Source organism: Sorex araneus, chromosome 4 (assembly GCF_027595985.1).
Source record: "Sorex araneus isolate mSorAra2 chromosome 4, mSorAra2.pri, whole genome shotgun sequence".
Taxonomy (NCBI): domain Eukaryota; kingdom Metazoa; phylum Chordata; class Mammalia; order Eulipotyphla; family Soricidae; genus Sorex; species Sorex araneus.
This window is the reverse complement of record NC_073305.1, coordinates 211,691,570-211,711,075: the sequence shown is the minus strand read 5'-3', so window position 1 is coordinate 211,711,075 and position 19,506 is coordinate 211,691,570. Positions and strand designations below refer to the sequence as shown.

Below are 19,506 nucleotides of genomic sequence, written 5' to 3'. Positions count from 1 at the left end.
CGAGGGGCCGGGCGGGCTTAGCAGGAGAAACACATTTCCCCAAACCCAGCGTCAGTCTTGCCCATCGCAGGAGACACATGGCCCAGTGCACAGGCAAGCCGGAGCCTCAGATTCCCGGAGACAGGGCAGCTGAGACGGAGTCAGGCCGGGGACGTGAGCACAAGAGATTGACATCTGCCTGGCGCACAACAAGACCTTAAGCAGGTTGCTGCGAACTCCCTTGGGGCGTGGAGAGTAACTCAGCTCAGGAGGACTTGCCTGGCAAGTGTGGGGCCCCCTAGGTTTCATCCCTGGCACCCCAAAAAGAAAAATAAATGGAGGCCCCCAGATCTTGGTTTCCTCTCTATCAAATGAAATGCAAATGCGTCCTTCCCAGGGATGTCATCCTGATTCAATGGGACAGTACCAGTTATTGTTTTGGTTTTTGTTAGGCCATACCTGAGTGGCGCTCAGGGCTTACTCCTGGCTCTGGGCTCAGGGATCACTTCTGGAGGGACTCAGGGGACCATCTGGGATGCTTGTGGATCAAACCCAGGTTGGGGAGTGCAAGGTGAGTGCCCGACCCATTATGCTATCACTCTGGCCCAATGGGTCAATGGCTGGAAGCATTGAGGGCATGGCCTCAAGCAAGCTTTCAGGAAGGTTGGGCAAATATATCAAACTTATGGGCTGGAGCGATAGCGCAGTGGGTAGGGTGTTCACCTTGCATGCGGCTGACCTGGGTTTGATTCCTCCGCCCCTCTCGCAGAGCCCGGCAAGCTACTGAGAGTATCTCGCGTGCACGGCAGAGCCTGGCAAGCTCCCCGTGGCATATTCAATATGCCAAAAACAGTTACAACAAGTCTCACAATGGAGACGCTACTGGTGCCCACTCGAGCAAATCGATGAACAACGGGATGATAGTGATAGTGACAGATCAAACTTATAATGATGTTTCTATTGTGTTTGCTCTTGTTTGTTGGTTTGGGTTCCAGACCCAGGGTGCTCAGGGATTACTCCCAGCTCTGCATTTAGGGAACACTCCTGGCAAGGCCCAGGGGACCCTATGAGGGGACCCTATGAGGTGCTGGAATGAATTTCGGTTGTCTGTGTGTCAGGCAAGCACCTAACCCAATGTACCACCCTAGACATTCCCCAAACAAGAGCCCATTCTCCATGGCTTCTAGGGCAAGAATCAGAGACAAGAACACAGTAGGAGATAATGAGCTTTAAATTCTCAGCTGGCATTAGGAAAAAATTTTTTTTAGAAAAAAGCATTCCTGGGGCTGGAGACATAATAGCACAGTGGTAGGGTGTTTGCCTTGCATGCAGCCGACCCAGGTTCAATTCCCAGCATCTCATATGGTTCCCTGAGCACTGCCAGGAGTTAATTCCTGAGTGCAGAGCCAGGAGTGACCCCTGTGCATTGCCGGGTGTGACCCAAAAAGCCAAAAAAAAAAAAAAGTAAAAAAGGAGCATTCCAGATTAAAGAACTATCCATTCTCCTCAACCATCCATTCGTCATGAAGATATTGCCCAGGACATTTGGCATCCCAATTCCACTAAGACTCCCATCCCCCGAGTGACCCACACGTGTCTCCCGGGGGCAAAGGACAGGCCCAGCTCCCACTTACACGGCGTGAGGCTCCTTAAACCGGCCCACTTGTTGGATGTGGTACATGAGGTCGCCCCCATTCACATATTCCATCACGAAGTACAAACGGTCCTGCAAGAAGAGAATGAAGAGCAAAGTCAGTACCCAGGGCCTGGCCAGGCCCCAGTGAGTCGTGGAGGAACGGTCACCAAACAGACGGGCAGAGGTAGCAGGGAGCATGGAACCCTCAGAACCAGAGGGAACGGCTTGATGTGTTCTAGCTTTACTAGAGGGAGGTACTTACTTTTTGGGGTTGGATTTATATCATTTTTTTAATTTAATGAATCATGATTTATGAAATCATTGATAGCGGAGTAGTCAGCATATGACGTGCAAGCTCCCATCCCACCACGAGTGACAGCGTCGGTCCACCTGAGTCCCCAGGTTCCCTCCTGCCCCAAAGCCTGCCGCCTCAACAGACACATTGTAAAGTTTGGTGGTTGGAGTTGGCATCTCCTTGTCCCCAGTGTGGTCGAGTCTGAGGTTTGCGTATGCCACTCTGGAAGAGGGCCAGGGTGGGGAGGAGGGGGGGCTTCAGATTCCTGAGAGTGAGACTTGGCATCACGGCTGAAATAGAAATCGTAGAACCAACTGACTGGAACTCTCTGGGTGACAGAGGATGCCCACATGAAGCCTGAACCATGCTGCAAAATCAATGGGGATGGCAGTACCTTAGGTCTGTGTCATTACACTCTACATCTGCACGGTGAAGAAATCATCCCACGAGCCATATCCCAGTTATGATGCAAGGCATGACTGCCCTGAGTGGGTGTGTGGTTCTGGATGATCCTACTTAGGGTCCTGAATCACTAGCTTTCCCTCCCTCTGTACAGTGGACCTTATTCACTGGCTCCAGTTGAAACTCAGATGACAGATGGTGAGGGATCCTATGGGCCGGTGGCCATTTATCAGGGCTTCAGATATCAGTGTTTGATTGTCTCCTTGCCTCCATCGGGATACCTCTTGACTGACAGAGCTCCCCCATGCCCCAACAGTCAGACATGCACCTGTAAAATGTGTGTGGACTATTGAAGAATTAGAGAAATAGTCACCTGGTCACAGAGAAATCATGGCTCCCCTCCCGTGAGCACATGGTGGGGGATGGGAGCACATTGAGCAAAGTGTCTTATCAATTTCGGTGAACTCATCTGCATCCATCTAACACAATGACCAGCAGGCCCTTCCTGGCCCTTTGAGAGACAGGTCAGTGGACACTCTGAAGGGGAAAGTCATGCTCCAACGCTCACTCAGCAGTTGAGGTGCAGAGCTAGGCTCGGTCATTCTGTTCCAGTCTCTCCTCTGGGGCCCTCTCTGGAGGCTGCCCCTTGCGGAAGGTTCTCAGCCAAAGGTCATGTGCAAACGTGAGTGTGTCCACCCCAAGAGGAGCCCAGGTTAATCCACCTCGTGGAAATGCTGAAGAACTTGCTGGGTCTGGCCGTGCTTCCTCCACTCACCCTGTCCAGCGAGGGGCAGAAGAGGGAAGCTAATCCCTCCCCCTGTTCTCGGCGTCCAAAGCCCGTCAGACACGCAAGAAGGTCACATCCCAATGAGTGGCAGAGCAGACACAGTGAGCCAGAACTGCCAACACCCAGTGCTGGTTTTTTGTTGTTTCTTTTTCCCCCCCTTTTTAATAGAAAACAAGCCTATAAATAGCATCTGTCTTTGCTGCACATTGAAGAGAACCAAAACACTTGCTTTTAAAAAATTATTTTTAAAACTAGCAGATGGCATCGGCCACAGAGAGCGAAATGAAGGAGAGATTTCGCTTGCCGGCTTTCTGCTTGGGGAACTCAACTCATCCTCCCGACTCGTTAGTCAGGAGCACTTCCTGGCCGGGAGCACCGTGTCTTGTGGTCTGCTACGGTCACTAACGGTCTCTGGGGAAGCCCTGAGATCTGGGAACTGGACGTGTCTGGCTGGGACATCGCAAGGCCTCTGCGATGAAACACTCTGGCTGGCACCTCGCTGTCCGTTCACTTTCCAAACACACACACGTCAGGCTGCCCAATCCATGCCAGGGAGCGTTTGATATAGCCAGAGATGCTGTGTGACTTTTCCATGGACTTATGTCACGTCCTGAATTTCCCCAGACAAGAAGGTAGACCAGGGACATTTCCAAATGATCCCGTTGCCCCAGACGGGCTAGGCGAGGATTTCTAGTGGTCTACGGATCTAACTATTTCCACCTTGATAGTTTTGTCTTTATGTTCAAGTGTCACAAGAAAATGGGAGCTAACGGTTGACGCCTCTGTGCAGTTACTGCTGGCTTGAAATTATAAATGTCTGCACCAGGGACTCCTCATAAGGCCTCCAGTGCCAACTTTAGTTGACTTACATGCCATTGTCAAGATCTCCACCATGTTTGTCTGCCTCATTGGCTAAAATGTACTTATTTCAAACTTTATTTCAAGAAGTTCTGGGTGAAATCACTGAAGGCGAGTTTTAATGAAAAATAATAAAACTCCATACTAATTATAATGAGAATTCATGGTCTCAGTACAAAAATTAATGTTTATCTGGAGTCTCTCAAGTCCATGTTCTCTCTGGTCTGGCTTTGGTACATCGATTTCTTAACTGATTTATTTCTAAAACAAATGCAATTTGTTCATGCACCACCAAGCCCATCTCCCACTCCAAAGGAAGGAACATCAGAACTTGGAAGACACAGCCAGCGGCAATGTAGAGCCAATCCTGGGGAGAGATGTGAAATGTAGAGTTTCTGTTGAGCATTTATTTTTCAGGTCTATTAGTTATTGCCAGGGGGGAGAGGGGATGAAAAATATACAGGCTTTGTTCTCTGAGAATTCAAAACCTAGGTTACAACAATTAAATAACTAAACCCAGCTGTAATCTATAAAGGAATGCTGATAAAAATAAATTGCATGAAAGACACCAAAACTTTGTTCTGGGGTGCTGGGGACTTCAGCTAATAAAATAACTCTCACCCTCTCTCTCTTTCAGTTCTTATTTGAGTCTTTCTTCCACAGTGCCTCGAAATTTGACTTTGTTCTCCACTCTTTCTACAAAGTCATTTCAAGACTTCAGAAGTACCTTTTGTACTGCCACACGGGGTAGGTTGTGATTAGGACTAATTTCTGTACTCGCCTATGGGAAACCCAAACCGTATTTACTGAATCCAGGGACTTCCGCCAGTGTGGTGCTCCCCAACTTGCTCACTTGTCCAAAAGAGACTTGCCACTGATTCAAGCTTCAACTCTCATCTCTCTGGGCTAATGAATCTTGACTGATATTCCTCTCCTCTCCCTTTCTCCTCAGCTCTGCCAGCTCCAGCTGGCTCCAGGACGTCTCTACGTGGGTGTTCCACTGCCAACTCCAATTAAAAGCTCAGAAAGGCAAGCTCACCCCCTTTCTCTTCAAACTAGCCAGCCTGCTCAACTTCCAAAGCGTTTCTTCCAAACTGCCATTGTTACTGTCCCTCCGCTTCATTATACGTTTGCTCTCGTCCCTTCGTCATGAAATGACTTCAATGAACTTTAAATTCTCTCTCTCTCTCTCTCTATCATCTCTCACAGTCAATCGGCAAATAAATAAAAAATGGAATATCTACCCAGGATTCGCACAAAACTGACTGAATGGAATTTCCCAAAACTGGAGTGTAAGTAAGAGAACAATCTTATTTAAAACAATACGGTGGTGGGAAGGTATCCGAGTGGTGGGAAGGGTGTTGTAATAGTGAATGTAAACAACTATTGTGAACAACTTGCACAGGACATGAATTTACCACCTAAGATTAGAGAGAGCAACTGTCACTGTCGCTGTCATCCCTTTGCTTATCGATTTGCTCGAGCGGGGACCAGTAAAGTCTCCATTGTGTGAGGGCACCAGTGACGTCTCCATTGTGAGACTCATTGTACTGTGAACAACTTAATAAAAATAAAATTTAAAAAATTAAAAATTAAACAATGTCAGGAAGGCAAGCGCAGAAATCCTGGATGCATCCTAAAAGACACACTTTTCTTCTTATCCCCACTGAAGGTGAGTATGTATAGAGCTGACAGGAGCGTCGGGGGTACATCTGCGACTTTTTACTAGGCTCCCATAAACTGCAGACATCAACAGTACGGATAACTAATTCTGCACGTTGCTTTACAGTGAGCTGCCGTCAGAGGACCTTTCCAATGACCTTCTATGATTTTCTAAGCTGGTCAGTGAATTCCTCCCACCACTGAATATAGTTTCCCCTGCCAACGTCTGTCTAGACTCTGTGCGGACTCCCTTTGTCTCCTTGGATTCAAGATGGCATTTCCCACACCTGGCATAGCAACAGGGACTCCTCTCCTATAGAAACATCCCTTCTATTGATTGAAACCTTATTTCACTGTAATTTAGGCTAGTGTTCTTGAACCTTTGGACACCTATGGGTTTACACAGGGCAGTAAGCAGAGCAGTCCTGGGGCCAGCCGTGATGGTCAAGGCGACAGATCAATGATTTCCAACCCGCCTATAACAGCAGAGGGTGGTCGGAGACCACCAGGTTAGGCAACATGCTTAAAACAGTGTCCATATTCCTGGTTCTGACGGAAAGTGGTGGCTACTCACCACCACCAAAGGGCACGAGATCTCCCGACCAGTATCCTTAGGTCGCTTCTAAGTCTGCCTCTTCCTTCCCACCTCCCTCCCTCCCCCACTGTGTGGCAAGCTCCACTTCATACAAGCCCTTCTTACAGGTTTCCACTGTAAGGGCAAAACTGACGCCATGACAGTTGGTAGAAATCAGCTAGGCCTCAGGTTCAGTGTTGGGAACTAAAACAATCTTGGTTTCCCAGCAAGGAAACAATGTGTAACTAGCCAGCCTGAACCCACCTGGAAAAGTTCTGGGGCTCAGCAAGTGGGCTCAATTAATCAGTTCTCACAATGCCCCAGAAACTGCCTCGTGTTAACCCTAAAAAAGAATGCGTAGCATATGTAACCATAAACTGTTAGTGGAAACTACTGTTTAACTATTGCCTGACTACTGTTACCCTAGACACTTGCCAAAACACCTTTGTTTGGTAACTAAGTAAGGTTTCTTGTTTTGTTTTTTCTTTTTGGGTCACACCCGGTGATGCACAGGGGTTACTCCTGGCTTTGCACTCAGGAATTACTCCTGGCGGTGCTCAGGGGACCCTATGGGATGCTGGGAATTGAACCCGGGTAGGCCGCATGCAAGGCAAACGCCCTACCCGCTGTGCTATCGCTCCAGCCCTATGATTTCTTTCTGAAACAATAAGGCATGTACTGCTTATATAATCAAACCCTATCCAAACTGCTTGCTGTCTGAAGTCGGGGTCATGATCAAGAGACTACTATGTGGGTGAGATAGTTGACCCCAGTATACTGGAATAAACCTACTCCAGTATAAATATATAAATATATATAAATAAACATATAAAAAATAAATATACTGCTGCTTTTGCATTATCGAGTTCGTGTCTCTGTCCGTCTTGCCACTTGGGATCCCAGACTCCCAAGTTTAACACCACCAAGTTCGGAGAAGCCAATTCTTAGCTGATCAGGCCAGGCACAAAATGCCAGATCTGGGCAGAACCAACCAGATCCTCTTCCTGATCCGTATGAACTGCCCCTTGCTGGGTGGGGCTGACTTCCAGGGGGGTTGTTCCTCTGGGCTCTGACCAGAAAGTTTTAAAATTCTTCGAGGGACTCAGGTTCACCTTCGCCTTTGGGTTGTTTCCTTCCGCTAGAACCAAACCCCACGGTTTGGGTTGTTGCTTCTTACAGAAGACCATGAGCCAGTGTGGAGGGTTTTGTTTCCTACAACCCAACTCGCACCAGTCAAGACAACTGCCAGCACTTCCTCCAGGAGCACCCGGACATCCAATTCCAACTCTGGAAACTATTTTCAACCAGGACCCTTTGAGCACCCGCGGGTGTGTGTGTGGGGGAGACAATGCCACTGGGGGCCAGCCCACGAGGGAAGCCGTCCCCTCACATCCCTCCCTGTCCCTTCCTGTGTTCTGGGCTGCCGGTCCTCCCAGCATGCCTTGCAGCTGAATTCTGCTGCGCCACGACAGCAAATTTGGGGAGGAAGTAACTTCTGTCCTTCAGTGACTCATAAAATCTAATTCTATTTTAAAAAAAGTGCATATGTTCAATTGAAAAGAAAACATTTAAAATAGATGTTTTGCTAAGGAGACTTAACTGCTGTGCCCACTAGCAGTTGGGAAATTGCATGAATGTGCTGGGCTGACAATAGTCCCTGGGGGGGAATGAAACTGCCAAAGGACAGGAGGAAACATCCTTTTGTGCCCGGGCAGCGTCAGGCCCCTCCAGCCCAGCGCCCCCCAGGGCAGGCAGCTGCTACAAATCGTACATCACAACCTTCGGACACCTTGCCCTCATCCGCAACCCATTACGCCTGCTTTAAGGATGATGAATCCAACGCTCAGAACTTTTCAGTGACTCGTGGAGGTCACAGAGTCAGTCATCACGGACCCAGAGGGGCTGAGGGGCTCATGCTATCCCCCCTGTGCTTCTAGAACAATTCCTCTGAAACCCCATTCACCAGACACTTGTTCATTTGATGAGCCATTCTCTCAAATCCAGCCCCCTACTGAAGGTTTTGCATCGAGTTGGGTATTAATTTTTGCCACCTTGTGGCATGTTAAGCACTTTTTTGGGGGGAGGGGTCACCCACCTGGCGATACTCAGGAGTTACTCCTGACTCTGCACTCAGGCACTCAAACATCACTTCTTCTGGTGGTGCTTGGGGAACCATATGGGGTGGCAGGGACTGAACCCAGGTTTGCAAAGTGCAAGGCAAGCACCCTCCCCACTATACTACTGCTCTAGCCCTTCATTAAGCACTTACACTGTTTTATTGTCCCAGGCACTTCTGAAAAAATACACATTCAAAAAGAAGACCATTTCCAACAGTCTCTCTCAAGATCAAATCAATGTTTTGATTCGTCTCTCTCATACTGATCCTTTTTGGCCCACTTAGAACAATCTCTCAAACATTAGTTAATAGCCTACACTTCCTGTTTACAATGTGCCATGTATATTTTTAAAGTTTTTTTTTTAAATCCAGTTGGCTCAAGAATAAGTCTAAATGTAACTTTGCTTTGCTCAACAAGTTTTTAGTTATTAGATTCGCATCCTCTTCAGAAGGATCAAAGTTCCTTGAGAGCTGGTCCATGGAGCTGAGCTTTCCAAGGTGGGAAAAGGGGGGGGTGGAGGACACTGAGGCAGTGGAGGAGGGAAGAAGACACTTTGGTGGGGGGTGGCGGTGTTGGAGCGCTGGACGCATGAAACACTAAAACAGGGGCTGGAGCAATAGCACAGCGGGTAGGGCGTTTGCCTTGCACTCGGCCAACCCGGGTTCAAATCCCAGCATCCCATATGGTCCCCTGAACACCGCCAGGAGTGATTCCTGAGTGAAGAGCCAGGAGTAACCCCTGAGCATCGCCGGGTGTGACCCAAAAAGCAAAAAAAAAAAAAAACAAAAAAAAAACACTAAAACAAACAGTGCTGCCAATCACAGTGCCTCAGTTAAAAAAAAAAAAAGTTTCATTTGCAAAAGAAGAGAGTCTCATCGAATAGCCACTGCCCTGTACACTCACCCAGACGTCCAGCCCGACAAATTCACAACAAAATCTCAGAGGAGCGGCAAGCTACGCCGCTAACGTCCACAGGGACCATGGTCTCCTGATGGAAAACTCCAGGGCACCCTTGGGAGGGGAGTGGACCAAGTCCCTGCCCTGCCGACACCCCGCCAGCCACACCCACACCCCACAGCTGCCACCATGCCAACCGCCAACTCCGTGGTGTCATGACTCATCTCTGCAGAAACACAAACGGAAGAAAATGCCAGGTACACCGGTTTGCAGGTGGAGAACTCGGAGTGGAAAACTTCTCGGAGTGGAGGCAGGCAGCTTCTCCCGAGCCCCCTGCCCCTCCAGAAGCCCCCCGACAGCCACAACCACAAACCACAGGCGCCACCAAGTAAACCCTTCAACCCAGTTCTATAGACCCTGGAGTTCCCGGCCCCTCCAGATTTCACAATGCCGACACTCCAGTAGAAGCACAGCGAATTCCATGGGAAAGAAGCCAATGAAGCTCAACAAAAACAAGAACACAGAAGGCCCAACTAGCAACGAACAGCTTAGTCAGCCCTCAGACAAGGACTTAGTGACCCCTTCATGAGATATAACAATTTTCACACATTTTCTTTTAATTGATATGTTTTGACAAATTTTTGATAATTCCATTATATAAAAAAAAGTCGCCCTAAACACCTACTTAGGCTTAACATATCAAATATATGGTTTGAAAATATTAGCATCATTCATATAAATATATATTTATATATGATATAGTATATGTTAATGCCACATATATAATTCAATGGGCTGGAGTGATAGCACAGCTGTAGGGCATTTGCCTTGCATGCAGTTGACCTGGGTTCAACTCCTCTGCCCTTCTCGGAGAGCCCGGCAAGCTACCGAGAGTATCTCGCCTGCATGGCAGAGCCTGGCAAGCTCCCCGTGGCGTATTTGATATGCCAAAAACAGTAACAAGTCTCACAATGGAGACGTTACTGGTGCCCACTGGAGCAAATCGATGAGCAACGGGATGACAGTGATACAGTGATATAATTCAATAGGTTCAAACGTTTTTGTAATTTCATCAGCCTTTTAGTTGTAATAAGCAATGTACAACAAATTACTTTATGCCTGTTCAGGGGGTGGGTTTGTGTGGATGGTTGGGAAAATAGGGATAAGAGTGGAAGGAAAATGACTGGTGGTTGGATTGGTGTTGGAACATTGAATGCCTGTAACAATTGGTATGATGAACAACTTTGTAAGCCAGGATGCTTTAATGAACTAAATAAATAAAGTTCATTTTTTAAAAAAGAAAAATAAAGAACAGGAACAAAGAGACAAAGAATGACAAAATTTGTTTCATGTTGTTTATTTTCCCCACTTATTTTTTTTTTAAATCTATTTTCGGCTGGAGTGATAGCACATGCCTTGCATGTGGCCAACTTGGGTTTGATTCCTCCGTCCCTCTCGGAGAGCCCGGCAAGCTACCGAGAGTATCCCGCCCGCATGGCAGAGCCTGGCGAGCTCCCCGTGGCGTATTCGATATGCCCAAAACAGTCACAACAAGTCTCACCATGGAGACGTTACTGGTGCCCGCTCGAGCAAATCGGTGAGCAACGGGATGACAGTGACAGTGGCGGGAATCTATTTTGACCACCTTAAGGAAGTTTTTAAATCCCATGTCTTCAACACTCTAAGTCCCCAGCTAGAACGACACGTGGAAGTTACAGCTGCACTAGCTTTGTCATGTTTCAAAAGGGAGCTGATTCATCAAGAATTCTGGGTGATGAGATACAAAACGGGAAGTCACTGGGGCTGTCCCCCTGCAGCCCTCTGACCCTCATCCTTCTCACTGCCCAGCACGCGCTGCCCCCCCCCCATAGCCACACCCCCTGCTCAGGCTCACTGGCGTCACTGCTCAAATGCCATCCTTATCGGAACCACGTCCCTCGGTCATACTATCAAAAATAGCCTCTCTCGGTCCCAATGCCTCTCATTCTTCGTTGAAGCTCTTGTTAATTGTGCCTCTCCGGTTAGAACATCACGTCCAAAGGCACAGGGGCCGGATCTCTATGGGCCGTGGCTGTTCCCTTCCCCAGGTCCTCGCTAGGTCCTGACACATTTCATTTCCATGAATAAATATTTGCTGGCGGTATCTGGAAGCATCCGCCTCCTCTGGAGACAGGCAGTGTGAGCTGGTGTTTAGGGAGACTGATTTTGGGGGGTTTCTGGCAACGCCAGCCCCAGGAATCTCTCTCTCTCTCTTTTTTTTTTCTTTTTGGGTCACACCTGGTGATGCACAGGGGTCACTCCTGGCTCTGCACTCAGGAATTACCCCTGGTGGTGCTCAGGGGACCATATGGGATGCTGGGAATCGAACCCGGGTTGGCCAAGTGTAAGGCAAAAGCCCTGCCTGCTGTGCTATCACTCCAGCCCCCAGAAATCTCTTCTTGGGGGGTCGCTGGTGCAGGGATATGCAATTCCAGCAGGTCAGCATGAGCCAGATGACCGTGTTCTCTGAATAGGGGTTCTTGTTCCTTCCCATTCTGACAGCCCTCAGAATGGGGTGGTTTCTTCTATCTGGACTTTGCCCTGAATCTAATAACCCTCGCACCAGATCATCTGCCCAGTCCCAGCTCTCCCTGGGGTAGACAGTAGTTGATTTCTTCCTTGCTGTACTTAATACATATTCATCACAAACAACCAGATTCCCAAAATCCCATTATCCCTGAGAAACTCCCTGGCCCGTCAATGAGCACATTTTGGAACCATCTCTAGGAAAAGGAGAAGGAACGAGGGAGCGTCAGGCCCGAGACTGTCAGGGGCTGTTTCTGCCCTCGCTGGCACAAATCCCTCTAGACCGGCCATCCCCCCCGCCCCCAGGGAAATCTAGACTTTGACCTTGACCTGACCTTGGATATCTGGACTGACCCTGAACACTCAAACTAGATATTCACTCTCCCTCTCAGCCTCTGCCAAGTTGCCCATACTGCGAATCACTGCGCCCCCCACACACTATTTTCCTTTACACATATTATCTGTTTCCATTCAATTTTTTCTTCTCTTAATAGCAAACGTCAGGCCCCACTGGAGCATAATAATGAACCATCAGAACTGCTAAATAAAGGGAAAGAACCAGGCATTTATCTTGCTTCTTCTTTTTTTTTTTTTTTTACAGGAATAATGTCACCAGGAAAACTCGGCAAGAAATGAGGGGAAAGTTCTCTTAGAAACGCGTCTCAACTAATAAACGAAGAAGAAATGATCGAATTACAGTATCACCTTAATGAATTAATGGAGCAAGACGCCGAGCGAGGGTGCCTGGAAGCCATCCGCGGAGAGAAACAGCAGGCCCGGTGTGTGCGGCTGAGAAACACATCGGCTCTGCAGGCTCGCCACAGGGAAGGCACCTTCGTCTGCTGGAGCTCCAGGACCAGCTACCAATTTGCAGACGCAGAAAAAACAGGGGGAAGATGTGCAGAGGGGGGGGGGGGCAGCTGACTGTGTAATCAGCAAGTCCCAGACCGAAAATGTCGTGAGCGGAACAGCCCCAAATCTCCAGCAGATAAAAGAACAGAAGAGAAGGAGGAGGAACTCCTTATACGAAAAGGCACATCCAAGTTTTTGGTTTTTTTTTTTTTTTTGTTTAAATGGGAAATTAACACATTGGAGACTGGTCAAACCTGAATGCAAAAACTCACGAAGGCATCCAGCTACCTTGGGGAGGAACCAAGGTTCTAGTGCAGAGAAGCTTCTAGAAAGGCTGGCAAAAATGTTTCATTCTTGACCTGCTGGGTGCACAAGGCACTTTATAATAATACTCATTCTTGCCACAGTGTGTGTGTGTGTGTGTGTGTGTGTGTGTGTGAGAGAGAGAGAGAGAGAGAGAGAGAGAGAGAGAGAGAGACAGAGAGACAGAGAGAGAGAGAGACAGAGAGAGATAGAGGGGAGTTTCTTCACTTCTCTAAATTTAAGAATGAAGCAAAACAATGGCCTATATACTACTGCTAGCTAGCGTCCTCTCTCTCTCTCTCTCCCTCTCTCTCTCCCTCTCTCTCTCGTCATAGATGTACAGGGCCAGCTTGCACCAGACCAAAGTTATCTCCTTGGGCCACTCAGAAGGCCTTGAAGAGAGTGAGAATGGACGGTCAGTGAAAATCACTCAAGTGAACGCACCCCTCAAGTCACTCGCCACTGTCCATCCCGATGTCTGCCCCTCACAAACGCTACCATGTCACCAGCCCCTGGTCACCCAGCAGGCCCCTGACAAGAGGCTGGTGGCCCAAAGTCCCGGGAGGAAATGGTGTCTGCACAGGCCACAAATGTTCTCCAGGGTGATGGCTGGTGGTCAGGATACAGCCTAGGGGACCAGCGGCAGTCGCTCTTTGACCTCAACTAAGACCCACGACCTTTCTGGGCTGTGCCGTCAGGTCCCCTGTGCCATGGTTTTCTAACTACTCGCCTCTCTCTGTGCCAAGACCTACGGGTCTCAGACACACAGATGTTACAGCCCCACTCTGGGCTGGGGGAACAGCATTCCTGGCCCAGGTTCAACGGCACATGTATGCCATGTCTGACATGCATGGGTAATGCCTTTACCAGACACTGGGCATCATGTCCAACGCTCCTCTTAGGCCAGCTAGTTTCCTCCTGGCCTCAGAGTGACCAGGACATAGATACTGCACCCATTTTTCAGATGGGGAAACTGATGCCCAGACAGGTTCTGTACTTGGCGCAGCCAGTCCACTCGGCCAGAAAGTGACAGAGCCAGGATGCAAAGCCAGATCTTGCTCACCCCCAAAAGTACCAAGGGAAGGAGCCAGCCAGAATCCTCGAGTGGGGTGGCCAAGCCTCCCCCCACCCCACTCCACCCCTCAGCTCCCACAGCCCCGTGCCGCCACGGTACCATGGTCTGGAAGCAGGAGTGCAGCTGGGTGAGGAACGGTGGCTTCCCGGGCAGCGCCAACACCCGCTTCTCCACCATGGTGCACTCCACGTCGTCGTCCTGGATCACCACGTCCTTCTTGAGGATCTTCACCGCGTAGAGCTCGTCCGTGCCTTTGCGCTCGGAAAGCATGACCTGGAAGAGAGGTGGGGCGTGAGGGTGGCCAGGGCTGGCCCAGCTCAGGGCCCCGGGCCCCGTCCAGGTGCCAAGGATGCAGGGCTTCCCACGGACCTCACCGTCGGAGCGGCTGGCCCGAGGCCCCCGAGCGCGGGGCCCACACTGATCCCTTGAGATCCGTCATGAACCAACCTCCTGCCTGAATCTATCTGCCCGCCCGCCCCCCACCCCCCCTGGCTCCCTGTCCCACGCTGGGGCAAGAATCTCCGTCTGTGCTGCTCAGTGGTGCAAAGCCCAGAGCCTGCCTGGACCACGTCTGCCGTCACGTCGATGCTGATAAACACTTGTTGAATAAAGAAACGAGTGACTCCAGGGCTGGAGCCATAGCCCAGCACAGTAGAGGGTTTGCTTTGCACTCGGCCAACCCGGTTCGATTCCCAGCATCCCATAGGGTCCCCCTAGCACCGCCAGGAGTGATTCTTGAGTGCAGAGCCAGGAGTAACCCCTGTGCATCGACGGGTGTGACCCAAAATGCAAAAAAAAAAAAAAAAAAAAAGAAAAAAGAAAAGAAGAAGAAGAAGAAGAAATGAGTGATTCCAAGAAAGCCAAGTCTGGGCCACATGGCTGCTGGTCTGCTCCCTGATTCAACGTCCATCAAACTCTTCTCGGCACCACAGAGATGAATCCCATGGGCCAGTGAGTGTTCTGGCTCTGCACGCAGGAGGGGAAGAAGCCCCTGGGACGCTAATCCCAGGGGTGACTGATGCACCATTTCAGCATCCTTTTCCGTGCTCCCGGACCCTCCTCCCCGTGGTCATGGTCCCATTCAGGGCAAGTGGCCCATGGCACATGACTTCCACTAAGACCATGCTGGAGGGAATGGCCACCTGCAGGGGTCACTCCCCACGAGCCTCTCTGGGGGCACCCGGCAGGGTTTATATTGCCGGAGACCTAACCTGGCCTGGGGACTGTAGGGAAGACTTCCTGGAGGAGGGAGTGACCAGAGTAAAGTAAGTGAGTACATCCTGTGTGCACTAGGCCAGACATTTTGCAGGCAACAATAGCAATCTCCACTCTATTTCTGAGCACTTATCAACATGCCAGGCAACTCATAGCTTTCATTTCTTATTTATCTTGCACAAGACTCTCGAAGGTAGGCATAACCAAAAACTTTTTTTTTTTTGACAGGAAGTTGAAGCTTGGGGGAAGGTATAAGTGAGCTTGATGCCACACATTCAGATAGCGCCAGGGTGAGAATTTGAAGTCAGGTCTCCTTATTCTCCTTATTCAGGTCTCCCAATTCTCTCTCTTTATTTATTTTTATTGGGGAGGGGGCAGATATTTGGCAATACTCAAGGCTTACTCCTGGCTCTGTGCTCCGGGATCACTCCTGGCAGGGCTGCATGGATCCCTATGAGGTGCCGGGGATCAAACCCCAGTTGGCTGTGTGCAAGGCAAGTGCCTTACCTGCTTACCTGTATCGTTTCCCACCCCCCCCCCCCTTACCCTCACCAAGTTTCTGCCTTTAAACCTGCCTCTTGCACTGAGCCCTGGGAATTCCAGGTTGGTCGAATTCTTGGGCTTGGTTATGCACATTTTTTTTCCTAAGCAATTTTTAAAAAGACTTTAATGGAGAAAGGGCAGCTGAGATGGGATTCTTCTGCCTTCCCAATGGACCCCACCCAGGCCCAGGACAGCCATCCGGCTCACTCATCCTTTCACCCTCTGTTCGCTCCTTCAGGAAATATCAACCACATGTCATGCGAGGCTCTGGGCCAGGCACTGGCCAGACACAAGGCCACTGACCTCCGGAAGTGGCACCAGCACGAACAACGCAACACCCTCAGGCCACGGAGCATGGACGCCCTGCCTGACACATCTGCGGGGCTCCGGGGGAGGTCTCTTGGGGGCCAATAAACCAGGTGCCAGACCCGCAATACCAACAGGATGAGCTGACCGTGTCCAGCCATGGGCACGAGAGCCCCCTGGGGACGCAGCTACGTGCACGCGCCACCCGAGGCCAGACCCCATCAGGACGTGTGAGACTCCCCACCCCCAGCTCTCCGAGCTCCGGCAAACGAGCGTCTCAGCAGAATCCAAGATCCCCCAGACGGAAAACACCACAGCTCCAAGGAGGTGGCAGGACAAAGACGAGATGCCGCTCAAGGGAAACGTGTGTGCCGGGGAGAGAGAGAGAGGGACTGTGAAGGCACGGCCCGTGGGCGACCAGGGCGGGCAGGCTGTGGGCAGCACTGAGCATCCTCTCATCTCACATCCACCCAGAGGCGTGGCCTGGCTGCCAGAACATTCCATCCTTTGCAGGCGAGGGAGCTGCAGCTTCGACCAAATCATTGAGAGGTGCAGCTCTGACCAAATCCCTCTCTCTGCCCGGCAGCTCTACCTCCGGGCCTCCTTTTCCTTCCCACCGAGGGAGCCCAAGATAATTCTGAGGCCACAGACCCACCCACCCATTCCTTTCTCCAGTTCTTCTTGGACTACTCATGAACAAATTGTTCATGAGTAAAGGGGAGAGGCGCCTGGCCTGGGGTCTGGCATGCCACGATTCCTGCTCATCAACCCAGTGCTCTTTTTTTCTTAGCACCGTCGCACTGTCGTCCCGTCATTCATTGATTTGCTCTAGCGGGCACCAGTAACGTCCCCATGGTGAGACTTGTTGTGACTGGTTTTGGCATATCGAATACACCACGGGGAGCTTGCCAGGCTCTGCCGTGTGGGTGGGATACTCTTGGTCACTTGCCGGGCTCTCCGAGAGGGATGGAGGAATCGAACCCGGGTCGGCCGTGTGCAAGGCAAACGCCTTACCCGCTGTGCTATCGCTCTGGTCCAAAAAAATAACTAGTAGGAGATGGGAGTAGCACCTCCACTGGTATGGTGGTGCTCAGGGGCTATTCCTGGCGCTGTGCTTAGGAGTGACTCTTTGTGCTGCTGGGGATTTGAACTGGGTTGGCCGCATGCAAGGCAAGTAAGGGCCCTACCCATTGTCCTATCTCTTCGGCCTGAAAGGCCCTATCTTTCGCTCCTAGGGGGATTTTTTTTTTTTTGCAGGCACCTGGGAACTGCAGTGTGTCCACAAACAGGAAGGATGCTTCCCTCCTTCCGTGCATTAAGTGTCTGAGAAGGTGTCGCTGGCCCCACGTCTGCCCCGGGTGCACTGGCACGGGGGAGAGCGATCAGCAGGGACGCCAGCAGCGCTGATGGCCACGTTCATTGTCTCACACGCTCCTGGAGCTCCCACTTCTGCAGATACCCACGGAGAGGGGGTGGGCTGTTTGCTCAGCTGTCCCTCTGTCTCCAGGGGGAGGCTTCCAAACAGACTGCAAGGATGTGTTGAAGTGACATTCTTATCAAATCCCAGCCACATCTGTTACCCGAGCATCTTCTGGGAGAGCTGTGATGAACGGCAGCGCTCAAGCGACAACCAGAGAAAGTGGAGACGCAGTAGCCCAGGGACTTCCGGCTGCAAAGTTTGTTGGAATGAACTTTATTGGCAACCCCAGAGGCTACGTGTGCCTGGAACCCGGCTCCCGAGCACTGGAGGGTGTCGCCTGAAAGTGAGGGCCTGGATGTCAGTGTCACAGGACCTGGGGTGAGTTGTCATGGTTCATGTCCGCTGAGCTGCTGCCTGGTCTTGGGAGATCAGCCCCACTTCCGAGCCAGCCTTCCGCAGCTCTGCGCCAGGGCTCCCAGCAGTACTTGGTTTGTGACGGCACGGAGAGACGCAGTGGGTTAGCACGTGCCTTACTTAAACACATGCCCACACCAGACACCCTACTAAAAGGACACGTGCCTGGCACCCGGGCACCATGCAAACCAGCATAGCTCAGCTGCAACCTGCACACAGGAAGTGGCCAGCTGCAACCAGGAATTGGAGTTAGGGAGCAATCAGCTGCAACCAGGAAAGAGGAAACTGTTTCCTGTTTGGTGTCTCACAGTTCTGGAGGCCAAAAGAGTCAAGTCAAGGCGTGGGGTGTGGAGGGAAGGACTGGTTTCTGCAGGAAGATCTACAGATGGATCTATTTGAATGTCTCTCTCTGATTGCCCACAATCCTCAGCACCCGTGGTCTATAAACACACACACACACACACACACACACACACACACACACACACACACACACACCAGTCACTCCCTGTGTCTTCACCGGCTTCTTCCCTGTCTCGGAATCTGCCAGAACATTCTCTTCTAAGCACACCAATCGTTAGTCTAGGAGCTCCCCTTGTTTCCAAATGGCTTCATTTTGGGGGGTGGGGGTGGGGATGGAGGGAAGATTGGACCACGCTCGGAGGTGCTCGGGGGCTGTTCTTGACTCTGTGCTCAGAAGCGAGCGTGGGTGGCGCTCTGGAGATGCTAGTCAGTGCCCAGGGGAGGAGCCAGAGTGGGCTGCATGCGAGGTAAGTGCCTTGCCTCCTGCATTTTCTCTCCGGCCCTGCATGGTCATCGCTTGACTTGATTCGACAACTGCAAAGACCCTGGGTCCAAAGAGGGCTGCCTCCAGGAGGACCAGCAGTTAGGACCTGAACGCGAGCATCAGGTATGCAGAGCATGTCTCCGCATGCCTGTGCACGGTTCTCAGCAGCTTCTGCTTTCCAGAGTAAGGCCAGGACAGCTGCCGTGACCCAAGCACCCCGGCACCAATGCCCAGTCCTCAACCTCACATTTCACAGAGAATTTGAGGTGGCCGCCAAGACTGTTATATATGAACAAGTAGGGCTGAGGGTGGATGAACCCTACCCCCAGGAAGAGCAGTGAAAGATGATTCAACAACACAGAGTTACTGTGTGCGGTTACTCATTCGCAGACGCCTCCCTCCTGTCCCTCCTTTCCCCTGGAGGTCAGAGCAAGCAGGCCTGAGAAGCCATCTCCAGCTTCTTACTTTCTAGAAGGAAAAAATAAAAATCATCCATCAGAGGAAATCAGCTTTCCCTAGGATTATAATCTGAAGAACATTCTAGCAAGGACCTTGAACACAGAGCGTTAGTGGTGGGAGATATTTTTAATAATCTCCCCTGTTTGGATCCAGGGAGGGAGCCGGGGCTGGGCTGGAGAGAGACCAAGGCAGCCGGCATTGCTGGCGCCTGCGAGCTGGACCAGAACCCAGGACTCAGGCAGACACTCAGCTCTGAACCCACGTGTTGCATCTAAAGAGAGATGCAGAGCGATGCCCCGGGGTCCCAAATATTCAAATATTCCCCAAAATTGGGGAAGAAGCTTAGCAAGGTATAGACAG

The 19,506-nt window shown here is 50.7% G+C and overlaps 1 protein-coding gene across 2 annotated transcripts in view; it reads right to left on the bottom strand.

Annotated features, from left to right (window-relative positions):
* PRKCB (protein kinase C beta) overlaps positions 1-19,506 on the bottom strand; it is a 352,872-nt gene that overhangs the window by 49,194 nt on the left and 284,172 nt on the right. For both annotated transcript variants that reach the window (XM_055136225.1, XM_055136226.1), the window contains exons 10-11: positions 14,102-14,275; positions 1,614-1,705 (exon numbers count right to left, since the gene is read on the bottom strand). In XM_055136225.1, the coding sequence (XP_054992200.1) occupies positions 1,614-1,705; positions 14,102-14,275 (266 nt within the window). The remainder of the gene's footprint in view (positions 1-1,613; positions 1,706-14,101; positions 14,276-19,506) is intronic.